The sequence below is a fragment of the Microcaecilia unicolor genome, chromosome 12, assembly GCF_901765095.1.
Source record: "Microcaecilia unicolor chromosome 12, aMicUni1.1, whole genome shotgun sequence".
Taxonomy (NCBI): Eukaryota; Metazoa; Chordata; class Amphibia; order Gymnophiona; family Siphonopidae; genus Microcaecilia; species Microcaecilia unicolor.
Window position 1 is genome coordinate 22,009,959 of NC_044042.1, and position 21,274 is coordinate 22,031,232.

The following is a 21,274-nucleotide window of genomic DNA, read 5'->3' on the forward strand; positions in this document are numbered from 1 at the left end:
CCTGCCCTGCTTCTCCACCCCCATGCTCAGTTTTAGTGAAATGGAACATGCACTGTTGATGTCACTTTGGCTCTTAGCTGGTGTGGTGTGACTCGAAAAGATGTTCATCCTACAGTAGCAGAATGAATGCATTACAAAATCACATATGGACAGAGTTGTTTTCTGCATTGGGGCACCTCATTTTTTTTGATAGTAGGAAAGAGCTAGGAGGGTTTTGTTGTGTGATTCTGTTCTCCATAAGTAGACTTGAATTACTTGTTGACAGTCTAGTGTATGGAGCTTTTTGCTGTTGAACTTTGATGTGTTGGTGGGAAGAAGCTTGGCAGTACAGTTGACTGATATGAAAACCAGAGAGTACCCTTGGCAGAAATTTTGGATGAGTTCTTGACCATTAGTGTACTAGTACCTGAAATCCACTAATGCATCATATTGATACAATAGGTACAAAGAATAAAGTCTTCCAAGAGATAAATTTCACATCCACTGAGCCTAGTGGTTCAAATGGCAGCTTCTCTAAGTGGCAAAAGCACTAAGTTAAGGTCCCTGTTATTCAGGAGGCTTTTTGAAAGATGGTCTAAGTTCATGAGATCTTTCTAGACGTGAGTGTCTGTCTAGAAATGGGTGGTATGTCTATATAAGCGTGATATGTTGCTTTGACACTAAGGTATACTCTTAGGGCTAGATTTTATATATGGTGCCTGAAAAATCTGCATGGTAAAAAATACACAGGCGTATTCTGTAAAGTACGCCTACATTTTATAGAATAGGCTTAAATTTCCATGTGATATATAGAATACGCTGAGCTGAATACTTATGAAAGGCTTTGAAACATGAGATTTCAGCCTTCTGTGTTAATTCCATCGTAGACCGTTCACACTTGTTAATACCATTCTTTTGGTAAAATGCTTTAGTACACCCAAAAGTTTGACCTCTGAGCTGGTTTGTCAAGTGTAGTCAGAGCAAGTTCTTGTAGTTTGAGAAGAAACTTTGGATAAGATGTAGCCTGTGGCTAAGAATTATTTTTCAGGTCGTGGAGGGGGAAGGATCAAATGATAATCCTGGAGACGAAGCACAGTAATATGGACATGGTAGACTTAAGCTTTATGTCCAATTTCCAATCCGGTGATGTGGAGCTGATATTATCCTCCTCCTGAAGTTATAAATGGAGAAGGTATTGGAAAAAGAATTCTCTGGAATAATATTCATTTGGTCTCCTTTGGTACATTTAGATTAAACACCTGTTGGAGATGATGGTCTTCACCTCTCTGTTCATATTTCTCCTTCAGGAACTCCCATGATCCCTGGATTTTGTTGAGATGGTGACTTTTTTCCCCTTTACTTTCGAAGCCTGCAGATTTTTGGAATGCAAGGCTGAGAGATGGTGAAAAACTGTTAGGTATCCTTTTTCTTTTAGTGATGTTTGTAAGGTGAGTGTTACTTCAGCACTTCTTGGGACTATGCAATCTTAACTGATTTGTCAAATCCCTCATTAGATGGCTCCAGCTATTTTTTAGCACTGAAGAATCACTTTGCTGTGTGTCCGGAGGAACTTCTCTAGATAAGCTCTGGGATGGCCGAAGGTGAACTTGAAGGAGCTTCAAGTACATCAAGCCAGTGTAGAGGAATCCCAGGATCTCCCGCACCACCCTGAGAGAAAGGAGCCCTTGGCACCGAGGGAGGAGTGCTTTGAAGGGAAAGCACTAGAGGTTGGCAACGTCAGGTCTGAGGAGGAGGAGCTTCAATGCCATGTACATAAGTAACGCCATACTGGGAAAAGACCAAAGGTCCATCGAGTCCAGCATCCTGTCCTCCGACAGCGGCCAATCCAGGTCAAGGGCACCTGGCAAGCTACCCAAACGTACAAACATTTTATACATGTTATTCCTGAAATTATGGATTTTTCCCAAGTCCATTTAGTCGCGGTCTATGGACTTGTCCTTTAGGAAACCGTCCAACCCCGTTTTAAACTCTGCCAAGCTAACCGCCTTCACTACGTTCTCCGGCAACGAATTCCAGAGTTTAATTATGCGTTGGGTGAAGAAACTTTTTCTCCTATTTGTTTTAAATTTATTACACTGTAGTTTCATTGCAAACCCCCTAGTCCTAGTATTTTTGGAAAGCGTGAACAAACGCTTCACATCCACTCCACTCATTATTTTATATACCTCTATCATGTGTCCCCTCAGCTGAAAAGCCCTAGTCTTTCTTCATAGGGAAGTCGTCCCATCCCCGCTATCATTTTTGTCACCCTTCGCTGCACCTTTTCCAGTTCTATTATATCTTTCTTGAGATGCGGCGACCAGAATTGAACACATGAAGTGATACAATGGCATTATAACATCCTCACACCTGTTCTCCATACCTTTCCTAATAATACCCAACATTCTATTCGCTTTCCTAGCCGCAGCAGCACACTGAGCAGAAGGTTGCAGTGTATTATCGACAACGACACCCAGATCCCTTTCTTGGTCCGTAACTCCTAACGTGGAACCTTGCATGACGTAGCTATAATTCAGGTTCTTTTTTCCCATATGCATCACCTTGCACTTGTTCACATTAAACATCATTTGCCATTTAGCCGCCCAGTCTCATAAGGTCCTTCTGTAATTTTTCACAATCCTCTTGCGAGTTAACGACTTTGAATAACTTTGTGTCATCAGCAAATTTATATTACCTCGCTGGTTACTCCCATCTCTAAATCATTTATAAATATACTAGTAAAAGAGGCCCATTTCAGAGCAAATGAAATGGGCGCTAGCAAGGTTTTTGTCGCCATTGCTCCGCCCCCAACGTCATGACGTATGATGCGAGGGTGGGGCCCAGAGCGATTTCCCCCCCCCCCCCGCCTCCCTGCCTCAATCCCTGCCAACCCCTTCGTTGTTCTGCCATTGCTCCGCCCTCGAGGGCGGGGCCCGGAGCGATTTTGGTGGCTTCACCACCACGAACCTTCGAACCTTTTTGAAGGAAGTCAGGGCTTGGCTTCACTGACGTCAGTGTCCTCAGAACGTTGAGGGTGAGTTTTATTATAGTAGATTAAAAACAGCGGTCCTATTCCTTCAACCCTGAACCGCCCACCTTGAGGTATCGGAGGATGATTTATTGGTGCCTTCAGGATAGCCGCTATCACCATTAACAACCAAATCACTTTTTTTTTTCTTACTGACCTTTTATTATTTTTTTTAATCTTGGCATTGTTTTAAGAGTGAGTAAGCACTATTTCAATCCCTATTTATTAGTCTAAATGAGCCTAATCTCTATTTTCAAGTCTGATCTGACAGATTGATTTCCATTAGAGGCCTTTTGAGCTAGCATCTGAGAATCTTTGAGTGCAGTCTACAAATTTTAGTTTCTAGCTCCTTGATTTTTGCAGTCTTCGGTGACATCTGGGCACGTTTTTCAGTTTCCCACATCATGAGACAGGCCCATATAGTGACTACACAGATCATGTGTGGCTATTACATTTTGCTTTTTACAAGCTGGACATCCTTAAATCCCAGTTTCGTCTTCATAACGAATACTGTGTCGGTTAAATTGAGCTCCGTTTTCTGATGTTGAAAGTTGTGATCGAAAAACTTGACTCTGAGAGGGACTGCTCTGAGGAGCTCCAGTGCAGGCTCAAATGTTTTTCCAGAAAGTTCTGACCTGTGGGATAGGGGTCCGGCTTGGTTCCATCAAGTGTTGACATCACCCACGTGTGGCTGTTGAGATCCTGCTTGTCTATGGAGAAACCTCCTGTACTTGAATGTAACTCGCTTAGATCTCCTACTGAAAAGATGTGAGCTAAATCCATAAATTCCATACCCCCTCACCCCCCCCCCCCCCCCCCCAAAAAAAAAAGCTGTGTCTTTTTCTTGTGGCTAAAAGCCACATTACTACCTCACATTGGCCTGTTTGGGCCCCTCCTTCATGACTGCCAAAACTGCCTTGCAACACAATTTTAATTAGTATATCAAAACTTGCAAACATTTTCATGTTTTGTTTTTGTCAAAATATTGCCTCATTCAAATTTCAAGGTAAAAACTTGTGAAAAGCTTTGAAACGTGATTTCAGCCTACTGTGTTAATTCCATCGCAAACTGTTTATGCTTGTTAATATCATTCTTTTGGTAAAAGTCTTTAGAAAAGTGAAACCCTTCCATTACAGGCTTATGTGAACCGATTTAAGTTTGAAAGTATAATGGCAGAGGACTTACTGGAATTTTACTTGGATTATTTCACGGAGCTGAGGAAGGAAGGTGTGGAAAGCAAACCAGGTCAGTATTTTGTTTACTGAATTTCAGGATCCCCAGGGTAGTGATGTTGAGATAATAAATGACAAAAGGTAGGTGTTCAGCCTTCAAATTTCCAAGTTTATTCGGGGCTTCTACTTTGCCCATCAAACGTGTTATCTAAGCGGCTTACATAGTGTGGGCAACGGGAGAAATGGGGAAGACACAGAAAATTATAGGGTAGAGCAGAGAGGGGAAGGAGGTTGACTATCAATCATTGTATTTCTAAGACCAACACGCTATATACAGTCACATCTAGCACATGTTACAGTGTGGTTGTAGCTTCTAGAAATGTTTCAGAGTTCATTTGACAGTAGGTTCTAGCAGAACCACTGACCTCAACCATCCCTCTTTGTGCCTTTTTGGGCTCTAGTTCAAACAGCCTATATTGGGCTAGGATACCATGAATAGTATATTTTATCCATTGTTTGCCAGACTTACAGAAGAAAAGGCAGTTACCTATCTGTACCTATAATTCTCTTGTCAAAGAACCTTCCCATTAGATCATTCAATTTGCGTGCTGTCAGAGGGTGGAACTTATGGTCACATTATTGCACCACACTTGTAGATACCCTAAGGCAGGGGTAGGCAACTCCGGTCCTCGAGAGCCGCAGGCAGGTCAGGTTTTCAGGATATCCACAATGAATATGCGGGAGATAGATTTGCAAGCACTGCCTCCATGGTATGCAAATCTATCTCCTGCATATTCATTGTGAATATCCTGAAAACCTGACCTGCCTGCGGCTCTCAAGGACTGGAATTGCCTACCTCTGTGCTAGGCTACTCCTCCACTGGCAACATTCCATGTGGAGGCAATGCGGCCGCGCAGGCTTCTGTTTCTGCGAGTCTGACGTCCTGCACATATGTGCAGGACGTCAGACTCACAGAAACAGAAGCCTGCGCGGCCGCATTGCTGATCTGCAAGGGCCGACTTCTACATGGAATGTTGCTAGTGGAATAGCAACATTAACATTCCATGTAGAATCTCAAATAGTAGCAACAGAATCTCCAACAGTAGCCAACATTCCATGTTCCACTGCACTAACCACTAGGCCAGGGGTAGGCAACTCCGGTCCTCAAAAACCGCAGGCAGGTCAGGTTTTCAGGATATCCACAATGATGCAGGAGATAGATTTGCAAGCACTGCCTCCATGGTATGCAAATCTATCTCCTGCATATTCATTGTGGATATCCTGAAAACCTGACCTGCCTGCAGCTCTTGAGGACCGGAGTTGCCTACCCCTGCCCTAAGGTATGCAGGAGCCCCCTTGGGGCTCTGACAAGGTACAGTGGTCAGCAGGATCACTTACATGTGTTGCGGACCTGCCTGAGGATAGTACCCTTGTGGAGACTGGTGAGCGCAGAGATCAAAGGGAGACTGGCAGGTCACTGTTACCCCTCCTTTTCTTTTCTTTGGAGTATTGGCAGGATATGGATCTGCCCAGAGAAGATTGGGAGCTGATGGTACAGTTGGTGCATACTGCCAGATTAATGTCTACTTTCTGGAAGAAGACATCTAAACTAGCCCATTATTAGTTCAACAAAGTGGCGGAGATTGCTTACAGTTGAGAAATTGATTTTCATATGACAAAAACTGGGGCAAGTATTGGAGGAGAGGGGGGGAAGAGAGGTATTGCTGTGTAGAAGTCCTCTCAGTTGGAGATGTCTTGTCTACGTTGTAAATGGAAGATTCGTGCTGCCTGTCCAGTTGGAAAAAAATCTTTCCCACTTCGTTTTTTTGGCGCTTGTCCATCCTGTATCAGTATCAAAAGAAAGGCCTCGCAACTGATTGGGTAAAAATGCTACAAATAGCACAGATAATTGTGATCTCCTAAACCGCAATCCTTAGGTGAATTTTTTTTTTTTTGGGGGGGGGGGAGGGTTTCCACCTCTACTTCTCTTTTATATACAGGAGACCTGTCCTGACTTTCTTCTCTAATAGAGGTATAGGAAGAGGCTGTACAGATGGGAATATTTAGTGGCATAATGTATGTATTGTTGCATACATCAGAAAATGCCTAGAAAATGGATAACTTGAGATTGAACTGTTTTGTTTTGGTTTTTCTTCTGTAGGTTTTGAATTTGACAGATGGCTGAATACACCTGGGTGGCCCCCATATCTCCCTGACCTTTCTCCTGGAGACTCCCTCATGAAACCAGCTGATGAGCTGGCTGAACTTTGGGCGGCAGGCAGCCTGAATATGGAGGCAATCAAAGCTGTTGATATCTCTACATGGAAAACCTATCAACTGGTCTACTTCCTTGACAGAATCCTGGTGAAATCACCTTTACCTGATGGTATGTTGCTGACAGTAATCAATGCTTTTCCTCTTTCCTCAGCAGAAGTATAACAAGTTGAAGCATATTTGGGAGGGTAATATAGGTGTCTGCCATAGTGAGTAGTTCATCTTTTCTGGGCTATCAAAGAACATCTTTCTGTGCTGCTCGCTTAAATGGGTGTTCTCTACAGCTCTTCCAATAGAGTAAAGAAATACTGGGGTAGACATTCAGTCGGCAGTGGTGAGCTTTTTTTTTTTTAGTTGCCTCCGGCGTTATTCCCATATATTCAGTGTCGGGCCATGTTCGGGCACCAGCATTGAATATGCAGCTGACTATCTCTTATGTGATTGTACGATATTCAGCACTTCACCGGCTTGGCGACACTTCGTAAAGATAGGACTATGTTTTAGGCAGTCTGATTTGGCAACTTAAGTGGGTTAAGTGCTGAATATTGGCACTTATAAGTACATAAGTATTGCCATACTGGGAAAGACCAAAGGTCCAACAAGCCCAGCATCCTGTTTCCAACACTGGCCAATCCAGGTCACAAATACCTGGCAAGATCCCCAAAAAGTACAAAACATTTTATACTGCTTATCCCAGTGGATTTTCTATGGTCTATGGACTTTTCCTTTAGGAAGCCGTCCAAACCTTTTTTTAAACTCCGCTAAGCTAACCGCCTTTACCACATTCTCTGGCAATGAATTCCAGAGTTGAATTACACGTTGACTGAAGAAAACTTTTCTCCAATTCGTTTTAAATTTGCTACATTTTGGCTTCATCGCATGCCTCCTAGTCCTGGTATTTTTGGAAAGCATAAACAGACGCTTCACATCTACCCGTTCCACTCCACTCATTATTTTATAGACCTCTATCATATCTCCCCTCAGCTGCCTTTTCTCCAAGCTGAAGAGCCTAGCTGCTTTAGCCTTTCCTCATAGGGAAGTCGTCCCATCCCCTTTAACATTTTCATCGCCCTTCTCTGTACCTTTTCTAATTCCACTGTATCTTTTTTTGAGATACGGCGACCACAATTGAACACAATATTCTAGGTGCAGTCGCACCATGGAGCATTACAAAGGCATTATAACGTCTTCATTTTTGTTTGCTATTCCTTTCCTAATAATACCTAACATTCTATTTGCTTTCTTAGCTGCAGCAGCACACTAGGCAGAAGGTTTCAATGAATTGTCAACGACAGCACCTAGATCCCTTTCTTGGTCTGTGACTCCTAACGTGGAACCTTGCATGACATAGCTATAATTCAGGTTCCTCTTTCCCACATGCATCACTTTGCACTTGCTCACATTAAATGTCATCTGCCATTTAGACGCCCAGTCTCCCAGTCTCGTAAGGCCGTCTTGTAATTTTTCACAATCCTCCTGTGATTTAACGACTTTGAATAACTTTGTGTCATCAGCAAATTTAATTACCTCACTAGTTACTCCCATCTCTAGGTCATTTATAAAAATGTTAAAAAGCAGCGGTCCCAGCACAGACCCCTGGGGGACCCCACTAACTACCCTTCTCCATTGAGAATACTGACCATGTAACCCTACTCTTTGTTTCCTATCTTTTAACCAGTTTTTAATCCACAATAGAACACTACCTCCTTTCCCATGACTCTCCAATTTCCTCTGGAGTCTTTCATGAGGTACTTTGCCAAACGCCTTTGTCATTTAGACCTATGTAGATTCAGCTGAAGATGGTCTAACAGCCCCAATGCTATAGAGTGGAAGCCCATATTAAAGGGTGATGAATCAGGTTTTGGATCAGCAGATATAATCAACTGAATGTCATCAGCAGCACTGGTGGTTAGGAGGTGGGGCTAGTGGTTGGGAGGCGGGGCTAGTGCTGGGCAGACTTCTACGGTCTGTGCCCTGAAAATGGCAGATACAAATCAAGGTCAGGTACACACATAAAGTAGCACATATGAGTTTATCTTGTTGGACAGACTGGATGGACCGTACAGGTCTTTTTCTGCCGTCACTTACTATGTTACAAGATATGCAGAAATACTAAGGGAGGAGTCATTAATGTAGGTTACCGTTAAGAGATTATTTTACCACAAGCCATGCTATTTTAGCACAGGGTGTCATTTTTAATCCATCATACCGGTAGCTCATGTTGATAACCTTCTCCCTTAGTATCTGAGCCAAAAGTGCTTGTGGACTCGGGAATAAGTTAAATTGTAAGGGAGACCGTAATGCTGAATGAGGAGTGCCACTCTATTCACTAGCACAGCTCAGTGGCATTTATAGTGACTGGAGAGACTTCACCAGGATCTTGTTTAGTTTACACGATTCTGTGACTAGGGCTGGATTTACATGTAAGCTAGACCAGCTTCAGTTAGGGCCTCAAATTGCAAGGGGGTCTCATCATTATTTGTATTGCTTTAATACTTAATGAAAATGCTTGTATGTAACATAGCATTTTATGCATACTCTTTCAGGAACATGGAAAACTAAAATTAACTTCCTGCTTAATTAAGGGGGAGCCTCTTAAAGCTTAAGGGCACAATACGCATAAATCCAGCCCTGTCCGTATCCAATCCATCCTTGCATTTAGGGTTTTATTTATTTATTTACTTGCTGCACTTGTATCCCACATTTTCCCACCTCTTTGCAGGCTCAATGTGGCTCACAAAATGTTATAGCAACATGTACACATTATAGGATAAGAATTTCAATTTTGTTTTCTGTTAAAGGAAACCTGGAGAAGATGAGCAACATGTACCCAAAGATATCCAAAGCCAGCAACGCTGAACTGAAACTCCGTTGGTCTCAGCTTGTCATAAAAAACAACCATGAGACAGACTTTTGCAAAGTGAAACAGTTCCTTCATAGCCAGGTTTGTACTTGCTCCAGAGCACATTACAGTACAAGGACTACTTGAATGGGATGGGACACAAGCTGCAGGGTTGGTTTCGGAGAGATTTCTGTAAATACCGCTGCTTTAGAAAGATGTATCATACTACTACTACTTAACATTTCTAGAGCACTACTAGGGTTACACAGCGCTGTACAATTTAACAAAGAGAGACAGTCCCTGCTCAAAGAGCTTACAATCTAATAGATAAGAGTGAGACAAATATAGGACAATCAAGCCATTGTGACATCACTGATGAGGTTGGCTCTTAGGCATTGGTGGAATGAGGCATTATGACATCACAATCTCAGCTCTGGATACCAGAGACTGAAACTCTTCACACTAAGGGGGGAAGTGGGCCAAGTATAGGACAGTCGAGCCATTGTGACATCACTGATGAGGTTGGCTCTTAGGCATTGGTGGAATGAGGCATTATGACATCACAATCTCAGCTCTGGTTAAATCACTGCTATATGTAATACTACTACTACTACTTAACATTTCTAGAGCGCTACTAGGGTTACGCAGCGCTGTACAATTTAACAAAGAGAGACAGTCCCTGCTCAAAGAGCTTACAATCTAATAGATAAGAGTGAGACAAATATAGGACAATCAAGCCATTGTGACATCACTGATGAGGTTGGCTCTTAGGCATTGGTGGAATGAGGCATTATGACATCACAATCTCAGCTCTGGTTAAATCACTGCTATATGTAATACTACTACTACTACTTAACATTTCTAGAGTGCTACTAGGGTTACGCAGCGCTGTACAAATTAACAATTAAGGACGGTCCCTGCTCGGAAGAGCTTACAATCTAAAGGACGAAATGTCAAGTTGGGGTAGATACGTTTTCTGAGAAGAGGTGTAGTGATTAGGAGCAGAAGGCGACATTGAAGAGGTGGGCTTTGAGCATTGATTTGAAGATGGGTAGGGAGGGGGCACGGCGTATGGGCTCAGGGAGTGTGTTCCAGGCATGGGGTGAGGCGAGATAGAAGGGACGGAGCCTGGAGTTGGAGGTGGTGGAGAAGGGTACTGAAAGGAGGGATTTGTCTTGAGAGCGGAGGTTACGGATAGGGACGTAAGGGGAGATGAGGGTAGAGAGGTACGGAGGGGCCGCAGATCGAGTGCATTTGTAGGTGAGTAAGAGAAGCTTGAACTGTATGCGGTATCTGATTGGGAGCCAGTGAAGTGACTTGAGGAGAGGGGTGATATGAGTGTATCGGTTAAGGCGGAAGATAAGACGTGCGGCAGAGTTCTGGATGGACTGAAGGGGGAGTAGATGGCTACGTGGGAGGCCGGTCAGGAGTAGGTTGCAGTAGTCAAGGCGAGAGGTAATGAGAGAGTGGATGAGAGTTCGGGTGGTGTGCTCGGAGAGGAAGGGGCGAATTTTGCTGATGTTATAGAGAAAGAAGCGACAGGTCTTGGCTATCTGCTGGATGTGCGCAGAAAAGGAGAGGGAGGAGTCGAAGATGACACCGAGGTTGCGGGCAGATGAGACGGGGACGATGAGGGTGTTCTCAACTGAGATAGAGAGTGAAGGGAGAGGGGAAGTGGGTTTGGGTGGGAAGACAATAAGTTCAGTCATATTTATAACCAAAGCATATAGCGGAAAATGCAAACTAAAACATTTGGGGCCCGATATTCGGACCGTGGAAGGTAGCCAGTGCAGAGTCCGGGTATTCAATGCCAAGCTGTTTCCGGTGACCGGCATTGAATATCTGGTTTATTTCTGGCCGCTAAGTAGCTGGCCAGCTAAGTTCATAGCAGCCAAAGATAGACCTACTATTGCTACCTGAAAAATTGGCAGATAGCCGGGTATATCGCGCGATATAACCGGCTAACTGTGAATATTCCATGGGAGACAAACGGCTGTCTCCCACAGAATATCAGCGGATAGCCGGCTAGTATCATTTAACAGGCCAGCTGCCGTTCCTGGCTGGTTAAATGGTGCTGAACATTGGCTAGTCGGCTTCTAAGCTGGTCACATCGACCTGTGTTCAATTCCCAGCTCAGGCCTTCTGGGGATGGGCAGCATTCGCAGCCTCTTGAGGGGAAGAAATTATAATCATTGATGTCTAGCAGCCCTATTCAGAGTCTCGCAAGGAGCCTTGGTACCACTGCAGTTGAACTGAAGTACTAGTTATGGGGTTTATTTTATCCACATTTCCAGCAAGTGATCAAAGTATAGAGAATAGAGAGTGACAAACATATCAAGTAACAATGCATATTGAACAGTATGTGATTATTAGGTCCCCTCCAGAGACCCAAGGGCACAATCAGGTGAAACTGTTGAAGAGGGGAGACTGCTGTCCATTTGAGTTCCCCTTTATGCTGAATTGATGTCCTGCTGGGTCCCAAGTGCTGTTCTGGCATCCCTCCTTACACACCCACTTCAGGTGTCCTCTTCAGCCCTGAATGATTGAAACTTGAAATTTGCAGTCTGGGATTGGTCTCTCTTGGGCTTGTCGCCCCCTTGGGCTACTTCTTAGGGAATGACTAGATAGGGGTAAGTTTGAATATTTTTATTTTATTTTTGTTACATTTGTACCCGCGCTTTCCCACTCATGGCAGGCTCAATGCGGCTTACATGGGGCAGTGGAGGGTTAAGTGACTTTCCCAGAGTCACAAGGAGCTGCCTGTGCCTGAAGTGGGAATCGAACTCAGTTCCTCAGTTTCCCGCACATTCCGTGTAGAAGTCGGCCCTTGCAGATCACCAATGTGGCTGCACAGGCTTCTGTTTCTGTGAGTCTGACGTCCTGCTGCACGTACGTGCAGGACGTCAGACTCACAGAAACAGAAGCCTGCGCAGCCTTCTACATGGAATGTTGCTAGTGGAATAGCAACATTCCATGTAGAATCTCCAATAGTAGCAACATTCCATGTAGAATGTCCAATAGTATCTATTTTATTTTTGTTACATTTGTACCCTGCGCTTTCCCACTCATGGCAGGCTCAATGCGGCTTACATGGGGCAATGGAGGGTTAAGTGAATAGGTATTAGTGCCCATCAAAGCCGCTCTATTGAATTTAAATTGTATTGCTTTTATATTTGTATGTGTGAACTCTGTGGGTGCTGAACATCCACAATATTGAGCAAGTGCCTTCATTGTTCTCCAAGGGGGTAATTTACATTGTTTGGCATCCTTAATTATTTTGAAAAGTTGGCGCCAATCTGGGTACAATTTATTACTTCATCTCACTCAGTTGCTTCCTCTCATGGGATAGGAAGAGAGGTGTAGACGAATGATGATTTGTTTATTTGAGGTCTTATTCTACCACCTTTCCAGAGATAGGTTAAGGCTACAAAAGAATGAAGAGTGCCAATAAAAATAGGACAGATAAATCTCATACATTTAAAAGGTAATAAGTTTCCATTGTGTAGCTTCCCACTGTTCCAGAACCTGTGGGATAGTCGTGTCCAACCAGCAGGTGGAGATAGAGAGCTGAAAATTGAGCTGAGACATTTCCAGCTCCTCGGTATTTTCTGTCTTCCAGCAGGACACACGTTTCAGCCTCTGGTTCTGAGTGATTTGCTCCTGGACCAGTTGGTCAACTGGTCCCCAGTTCAGCTTCAGATCAGTGCCGTAGCGAGGGCAGCTGACACCCGGGGTGGTTCGCCGCTGCACACCCCCCTGGAGCGCATTCTTACCAAAGGGGGCGGGTGGGAGGGCCGCTCCACCCCGAATGCACGTCGCTGGGAGCTGAGTCGGCTCCGCTGGTTCCCTGCTCTCTCTGCCTCGGAACAGGAAGTAACCTGTTCCGGGGCAGAGAGAGCAGTGAACCAGCGAAGCCGACACCCCCCAGCGGCATGCACCCGGGGCGGACCGCCCCCGCCCTTCCTACGCCACTGCTTCAGATCCCTGTCTCTGACGCCCTGTAAATTTTAGTTCTTCCCTCCCTTTGCCTGTCCCCTGTTTCCTGTGGAGCTGGCCTTTTTTTTTTTTTTTCCAGCAGAACCTTTAAAAAAGGAAAGAGGTTTACTGGAGAGCTTGGGACAGTCCTGATCCTTTCTCGTCTGGGGTCAGAACCGTTTGGAAGGCTGCAAGTTCTACTCGGTGCAGGGGAGAGATCCTGACTCACTGCTTGGAACTGTGTTGTGTTGCACTTGTGACAGTTGGGGGTGAAAGGTGACTCCCACGGAGGCAGTTAAGCAGTGTTTCCGCTATGGGACCTGCTGGCTGGCTTCAGGCACGTTGCAGTGCGCGCAAGCCAGGAATCCCACGGGATGCTAACGTAAGGGTCAGCGGCAGCATGTATTCAGACTTGGCGCAGCATCCAAATATAATGGTAACTTGGGGCTGTCCGGCAGGGCCAGTGTGCAGTTTGATGCAGGAGAGCGTGGGAACGGGTGTCATTTTGTCAGGGCTGACTGGCAGTGAGGAGAAACCTCTGTCTGATCATGTGCAGAGCACAGCCTCAGTTTTACAGCCATGTGGCCCGACAGGGCATTCAGCTGCATTGGGATCTTTTGTTTTCTTGGAGTTTATTGCTCTTACACCAGGCCTATTTACTGAAATAGGGACAGTCAGTTGGTTCAAGGTGCTTCAGTTTCTTGCTTCCCTGCCTCTCTGGTTCCTAAGAGATCTCGTTTAGACCTCCAGGAGTGGGCAGATGAATCTCTCTGCTTCTCCCACCTTATCTGATGCGGCCTCGGTCTGCTGCAGGGATCAGTACTGGGACCGGTGCTGTTTAACGTATTTTGTGAATTATATGGAAATCGGAACAACAAATGAGGTGATAAAATTTGCAGATGACACTAAACTATTCAAGGTTGTTAACATGTGCGGACTGTGAAATATTGCAGGAAGACCTTAAGAAATTGGAAGACTGGGCATTCAGATGGCAGATGAAATTTATTCTGGGCAAATGCAAGGCGATGCACATTGGAAAGAATAATAAGAATCATAGTTGCCTGATGCTAGGGTCCACCTTGGGGGTCAGTACTCAAGACAAAGATCTGAGTGTCGTCGTAGATAATAACCTGAAATCTTCTGCTCAGTGTGTGGTGGGGGCCAAAAAAGCACAGGATGCTAGGAATTATTAGGAAAGGAATGGTGAATAAGACCGAAAATACTATAATGCCTCTGTATTGCTCCATGGTATGACTGCACTTAGAGTATTATGTTTTGGTCGCCGTATAGCGGAATTAGAAAACGTTCAACGAAGAGCGACCAAAAGAGGATGGGAATGCCTGTCGTATGAGGAAAGGCTAAAGAAGTTAGGTCTCTTCAGCTTGGAAAAGAGACGGATGAGGGCAGATATGATTGAGGTCGACAAAATCCTGAGTGGTGTAGAACGAGTAGAAGTAAATCGATTTTTTTACTCATTTCAAAAGTACAATGACTAGGGGACACTCAATGAAGTTCCGGAGATGGGAGGGCGGTAGAACGAGAGGACATGATATGAGAGTGAAGGGGGGCAGACTCAAGAAAAATGTCAGGAAGTATTTTTTCACGGAGAGAGTGGTAGATACTTGGAATGCCCTCCCTCGGGAGGTGGTGGAGATGAAAATGGTAGCGGAATTCAAGCATGCGTGGGATAAACATAAAGGAATCCTGTGCAAAAGGAATGGATCCTCAGAAGCTTAGCCGAGATTGGGAGGCGGGGCTGGTGTTTGGGTGGTGGGGCTAGTTCTGGGCAAGACGTCTACGGTCTGTGTCCTGAAAATGGGGCTAGTTCTGGACAAGAATTCTACGGTCTGTGTCCTGAAAATGGCAGATACAAATCAAGGTAAGGTATACACAAGTAGCAGCACATATGAGTTTATCTTGTTGGGCAGACTAGATGGACCGGTCAGGTCTTTTTCTGCCGTCATCTACTATGTTACATGGAAATACTTTTAAAACAAATAGGAGGAAATAATTTTTTCACTCAGTGAACAGTTAAGCTCTGGAACTCTTTGCCAGAGGTTGTGATAATCGTATCTAGGTTTAAAGAAGGTTTGGACAAGTTTCTGGAGGAAACGTTCATAGTCCTGCTATTGAGACAGACATGGGGAAGCAACTGCTTGCCCTGGGATTTGTACCATGCAATGCTGCCATGCTACAAATTTCTGGGTTTCTGCCAGGTACTTGTGGAAACAGGATACTGGGCTAGAGGAACCGTTGATCTGACCCAGTATGGCTACTTTTATGTTCTTATGCTCGGTATTCTTCCTTCAAGCTTCTCACTATCTCGAATTCACAAATGAGTTTCCCAAATCGGACAGACTTGGTTCTTTTTGGTAAACAGAGGCTTGGCCTCATGGCTTCCAAGGCCACATTTGCTAGAAGGCTGAAGGACAGTATCCTGTCAGCTTATTTTTTTGCAGGGAAGCAGGCTCCTCAGGCCTTGCGGGCTCCTTCTGTGAGGTGTCGAGCGACATTCTGAGTGGAGACCACCTTACTGTCTGGCAGATATTTGCAAGGCAGCGATGTGGTCAACGCTAGTTACCTATGCCAAGCACTACAGGGTGGATGTTGCGGAATGCTTGGAAGCTAGTTTTGGGGCTTTGGCCCTCAGGACAGCTACACCAGGATCCTTCCAAAGTTGCAATGCGTATGCTCCATTATTACATTCCTTAACGACACCTCAATTGTTTTGCTTAACCCTGCACAATGTAATCCATAACTATCTGTAACAAATTGTATTTCCAACATTCAACTCCTATTGTAAGCCACACTGAACCCGCAAAAAGGTGGGAAAATGTGGGATACAAATGCAATAAATAAATAAATAAAATCCTACCCACTCTAGCGATTGCTTTTAAACATCCCACAGGTTCTAGAAAAGTGGGAAGCTATGTAACGGAAAGATAAATTAGGTCTTGCCGGAATTTTCTTTCCATCAGTCCTTCCCACTGTTCCAGGGGTTCCCTCCCCCCCCCCCCCCCCCCCCCCCCCCCAAGGTTTCTGAGATGTTTAGTCAGTGTGCTGCTGCGGCTAGGAAAGCGAATAGAATGTTGGGTGTTATTAAGAAGGGTATGGAGTCCAGGTGTGCGGATGTTATAATGCCGTTGTATCGCTCCATGGTGCGACCGCACCTGGAGTATTGTGTTCAGTACTAGTCTCCGTATCTCAAAAAAGATATAGTAGAATTGGAAAAGGTACAGCGAAGGGCGACGAAAATGATAGTGGGGATGGGACGACTTTCCTATGAAGAGAGGCTGAGAAGGCTAGGGCTTTTCAGCTTGGAGAAGAGACTGGCTGAGGGGAGATATGATAGAAGTGTATAAATAATGAGTGGAATGGATCGGGTGGATGTGAAGCGACTGTTCACGCTATCCAAAAATACTAGGACTAGAGGGCATGAGTTGAAGCTACAGTGTGGTAAATTTAAAACGAATCGGAGAAAATTTTTCTTCACCCAACGTGTAATTAGACTCTGGAATTCGTTGCCGGAGAACGTGGTACGGGCGGTTAGCTTGACGGAGTTTAAAAAGGGGTTAGATAGATTCCTAAAGGACAAGTCCATAGACCGCTATTAAATGGACTTGGAAAAATTCCGCATTTTTAGGTATAACTTGTCTGGAATGTTTTTACGTTTGGGGAGCGTGCCAGGTGCCCTTGACCTGGATTGGCCACTGTCGGTGACAGGATGCTGGGCTAGATGGACCTTTGGTCTTTCCCAGTATGGCACTACTTATGTACTTATGTACTTATGTGAAGTCGTGGGACAAATGATGACGCTTCCTTCATATATCTTGTTCTCTACAAGTTGTCCAGATATGAGAGGTCCATACATTTTTGCTTGTCTGGTTAGTGTTAGGTTAGCAAGTTGTTGAACGTTGCGTTTATTCTCAGTTTCTCCTGCTTGTCTACGTAAATATTGAGGTGCTGGACTGCATGCTAAGAAATGTCTCGGCTCAGTTTTCAGTTCTGTATCTCCACCTGCCGGTTGATGGGTACAACTATCCACCAGGTTTTGGAATAGTGGGAAGGATGAATGTACTTCGGATGTATTTTTATTATGCTTTGGATCCTTTTGTGGGGGGAAGAAAAGCAGTATTGCAATCCTAAAACAGAAACAACCAGCGAAAGTTGAAAAATGTGATTTAAAAAAATACAAGGTGAAAGGTTGTATAACATAAAGGAATATATCTCCATGTAGTTGTGAATGGAAATTCATGGGTACTAGATTCAGTTCCAGGGGCAGGAGGAAACTGCAGGGTCAATCCTGACTGACCAACTGCCCCTCCCCCCCCTGAAAAAAATTCCTCTTGTGCGTACAGTTGGGGACAAACGCTGGTACACAATTTAACCTTCCTGTGCTGCTGGTTTTCTGGTGATGTGTCCTTGTTTTGAAGCGATTTACAAACGTTGAGAGTTCAGAATGGATAATCATACTTTCAGCACTGCAGCTTGTGTACTTGATTTTGCAGTGAAATCACATTTTTGTATGGGAAGGTGGGCAGTATCCCATATTTGTGAAATTTAACCTGGAGCTTGCTAATAAAATAGTTTGAGACTGTGGTGAGGGAAGTACATGTGTAGACATATACAGAGTCAGGTTACACTCCTGTCAAAGCACCTAACTGGGTGCTTTATGTTAAAGTCTGATACTATTTTTCACAGCCAGAATATCTTTTTAGGTGGCAGAGCTCAGTCAGTAGCTCCTTCCACAAAAGAAGTAGTAACTGGTCACCCCAGTATGTAGAGTTGAGGTAAATATAGGAATATGTAAGCATACAGCTGGGGGGGGGGGGTCTTTTATTTTTCCAGGTTGAGTTAAAGCGCCAGCCACACACAGTTGAGGGATGGATAGCAAATGAGAGAAGTAGAAAAAGATGAAGGGGAACAAGGGCATCGGCCTCGGGCTGCTCCTTCCACACTTCCTGGCCATGGGAGTTCGGTTCGTTTGGCAAATGGAGCTGGAGGGGGGGGGGGGGGGTGAAGTTAGGGGTGACAAGCATGTGGCCTAGTGCCTAATTGTGTTTTTAAAACTTTATTTTTTTTATGCAGGGAAAACAGAAGTACACACTTCCAATCTATCGTGCCTTGTACAGCGGTAGTGAAGCAGCCAAAACCCTGGCAATGGAAACCTTTGCAGAAACTGCACCTCGGCTCCACGTTAATGTGCAGAAATATGTGAAGAAGATTCTGACTGCAAAGGCTGCCACTGCTTAAAACGCACAGGGAGACGCAGGGCCTAAGAGTAATCAGATATCTAACTTTTATTTTTACTGTCTCTCAAAATGATTTCATGGTGGACATCTTAAAACAAACGGACTATCAATCAAATAGGTTTTACTGACCTTCCTGTCTTTGTCCTTAAAGAAGGCAGTGCTGATCTTTCTATTTTTGTCTAATGTAATAAAACATGTCTCAGTTCAGAGACCTGTGAATTGATTATTTTATATGTTGTTTGTAATAAACCAACTTCTTCTTTTCTCATATTGGTGTATAAAGCAGTTGCCTAGTGCCTAGTTCAGTAGTAAATCTGTCTAGGAGTGAATTGAATTGTGTTCCCCCCCCCCCCCCCCCAATCTAAAATTAAGTAGAGCAAATAATTCTGCTTGACACAGCTGGATTTCTCTGTGCTTACGTCACACGTTGAATACAGATTTTGCAGTTGACTGTACCAGGGGCGTAGCCAGACACCCAGTTTTGGGTGGGCCTGGGCCCAAGATGGGTGGGCAGAACTGCGTCTTGTCCTACAATTTGGTCTCTCCCTCTCTCACCTGCATACCATATGGTCTCTCAAACAACACCCCCCCCCCCCCCCCCACATACCTTTTAAATAGCAGATTTTCACCAGCAGCAACCAATACACACTGCTCACGTTGGCCCACAGCATGTATCAGTTGCTGCTCGCTGCAGGCAAAGATCTTCTATTTACAAAGTATGCAGGAGGGACAGTTGTTGGGAGTTTTCAACTGGTGGGGCTTGGGAATTCCTGCCAGCCACATCATAGGTGTGCTGCTACTGGGTGGGCCTGGGGCCCACTCAGGCCCACCCTTGGCTACGCTACTGGACTGTACAGCATGAACACATACATATTTTACTTACTGTGTGAGACCCTTTCCATTTCCAGTAATGACTCTGTTCTTTAGAGGTCCAGAAGGGGCTCAGCTACATTGTTGTCAGACTGATGCGGTTGATACTGTTTTACAGATGTATATTGAAAAGGTTCCAGAGAGTTGTTTAAGTAGCTAAATCCACCCTGGGTATGTTGCTGAATGAGCATGAAGTGAAGCAGCCAACACTTCGGCATGCTTGGAAGAGGCACGGGCCACTTGCCGTTGCCTTTCAGCAGATGGCAAAAGCACAATAACATGGGAATTAAAACCTCAAAACACTAATTCCAAACCAAGTGGTGAAAAGCTGGAGTTCTCGTGATAGTGATTTGTTTTGTACACTTATTTTGAGTAGGTTAAGTATAATTTAAGTCTTTTTATCCAGCCAGCCTTTGGGCCCTAGGATATCTCTTGGATTGGGGGGGGGGGGGGGGGGTGGGGTGTCTAACACGCAATATGATCCATAACAAGGTAGTCAGATCTGTTAGGAATTGTAGCTTTTTTTCCCAGGACCCTATTTATATTGTATTCTGGCTTGTTTATATTCAGATTTTGTGTTTTCCATAATTGTTAAATCTTTGAAAGCCAAGTTTCTTGGTCAGCAGAAAATTATTTATGTACTAGTGAAACAGGCCTGTTTCTGAAGGCAAGGAAACGAGCCCTAGGCAGGCAATTTCTCCCCCTCCCCCGCGCTACGGCCCTCTCAACCCCCTCCGCCCCCCCCCCCCCCCCCCGACACACGCAGAGGAACTTGCAGAGAAGATGATTGAGGAAGCAATGCGAAGGGCACAACAGCACTTCGGCTGTCGGGCGTTTGGGTCCCCCATCAGCACAGGTAGTCCACAACGGCGGCGGGGGTGGTTTTTGGTGGGCTGTGGGGGGGGGGGGGGGGGGGTGACAGATTTTCCCTACTCCTCCCCTGGCCTTGGAATCAGCTGTCATGACAGACCAGTTTGGGAAGTCTGGATCCAGGAAATTCCTCATACATAGTCTCTGATCTGTACATAACGATGCAGAAACAGCACCTGCTCAGGTGACTGGTAGCAAAGCTATTCCTCCTGCTCGCTGGTCCTTGAACGACCTGCAGCTGTGGTCAGGCATGTGGCTGAATGATAGTGCTGCTTGCCAGTGTTCTCAGAGGTTTGGTGTGCCCTGGGTCAGTCGGACCTGGGAACTCTATGTAATGATGATACCGCCCCCCCCCCCCCCCCCCCCCCCCCAGATTTGATATAGGTTGCCAAAATTTTGATCCCAGATGTAGCCGTAAACTAATTGGACAACAAGTGTGCTAACAATTGGAGAAGATTGGCAGTAATTTGTACACATCTGCCCTACACCCCCTTCCATAACATGCCTAAATTTCATAGTGTGCAACTCCAAGGGGGGGGGGGGGGGGGGGGGGTGTGAGCATGGGAAGAGCATTCTCAGAAATTAGGTGCGATGTTTATAGAATATTTGGATTTACCGGCTCAACTGCATCAGTGGGGTGGGAGGATTTACACCAGGTTTCAGTAGGTGTAAGTGCGTAAATCTGCGCTAAGGGCCTGATGATCAGAAGCAAATGCGGGCACTAGAAGCGATTAGCACCCACGTTTGCTACTTCCCCATGATCAGAGCCCACGAGCGTGTGAAACAACGTGCTCGTGGGCTGTGACCACAAGTAGCATACAAATGCATACGAAACAGGAATTTTATTATTCCTCCCCAATGATCAGCAGACAGCGTGCCAAACGTTGACCTTTTGCCTGTGGCAAACCCTAAACCAGCTTGGAGCTGGCATTAGGGTTTGCAGAACAGTGTGGAGGAATGGGGAGCCCTATCCAGCATGCAGTTGCATGCTAGCAGGCCCCCCCATCCCCCC

The 21,274-nt window shown here is 45.1% G+C and overlaps 1 protein-coding gene across 1 annotated transcript in view; it reads left to right on the top strand.

Annotated features, from left to right (window-relative positions):
* Window positions 1-18,745, top strand: part of RNPEP (arginyl aminopeptidase) — a 40,514-nt gene extending 21,769 nt beyond the window's left edge. Inside the window, exons 8-11 of the mRNA XM_030220989.1 lie at window positions 4,144-4,252; window positions 6,341-6,565; window positions 9,255-9,397; window positions 18,359-18,745. Coding sequence (XP_030076849.1) covers window positions 4,144-4,252; window positions 6,341-6,565; window positions 9,255-9,397; window positions 18,359-18,523 — 642 coding nt within the window. The 3' untranslated portion in view covers window positions 18,524-18,745. The remainder of the gene's footprint in view (window positions 1-4,143; window positions 4,253-6,340; window positions 6,566-9,254; window positions 9,398-18,358) is intronic.
* Window positions 18,746-21,274: the final 2,529 nt, after the last annotated feature.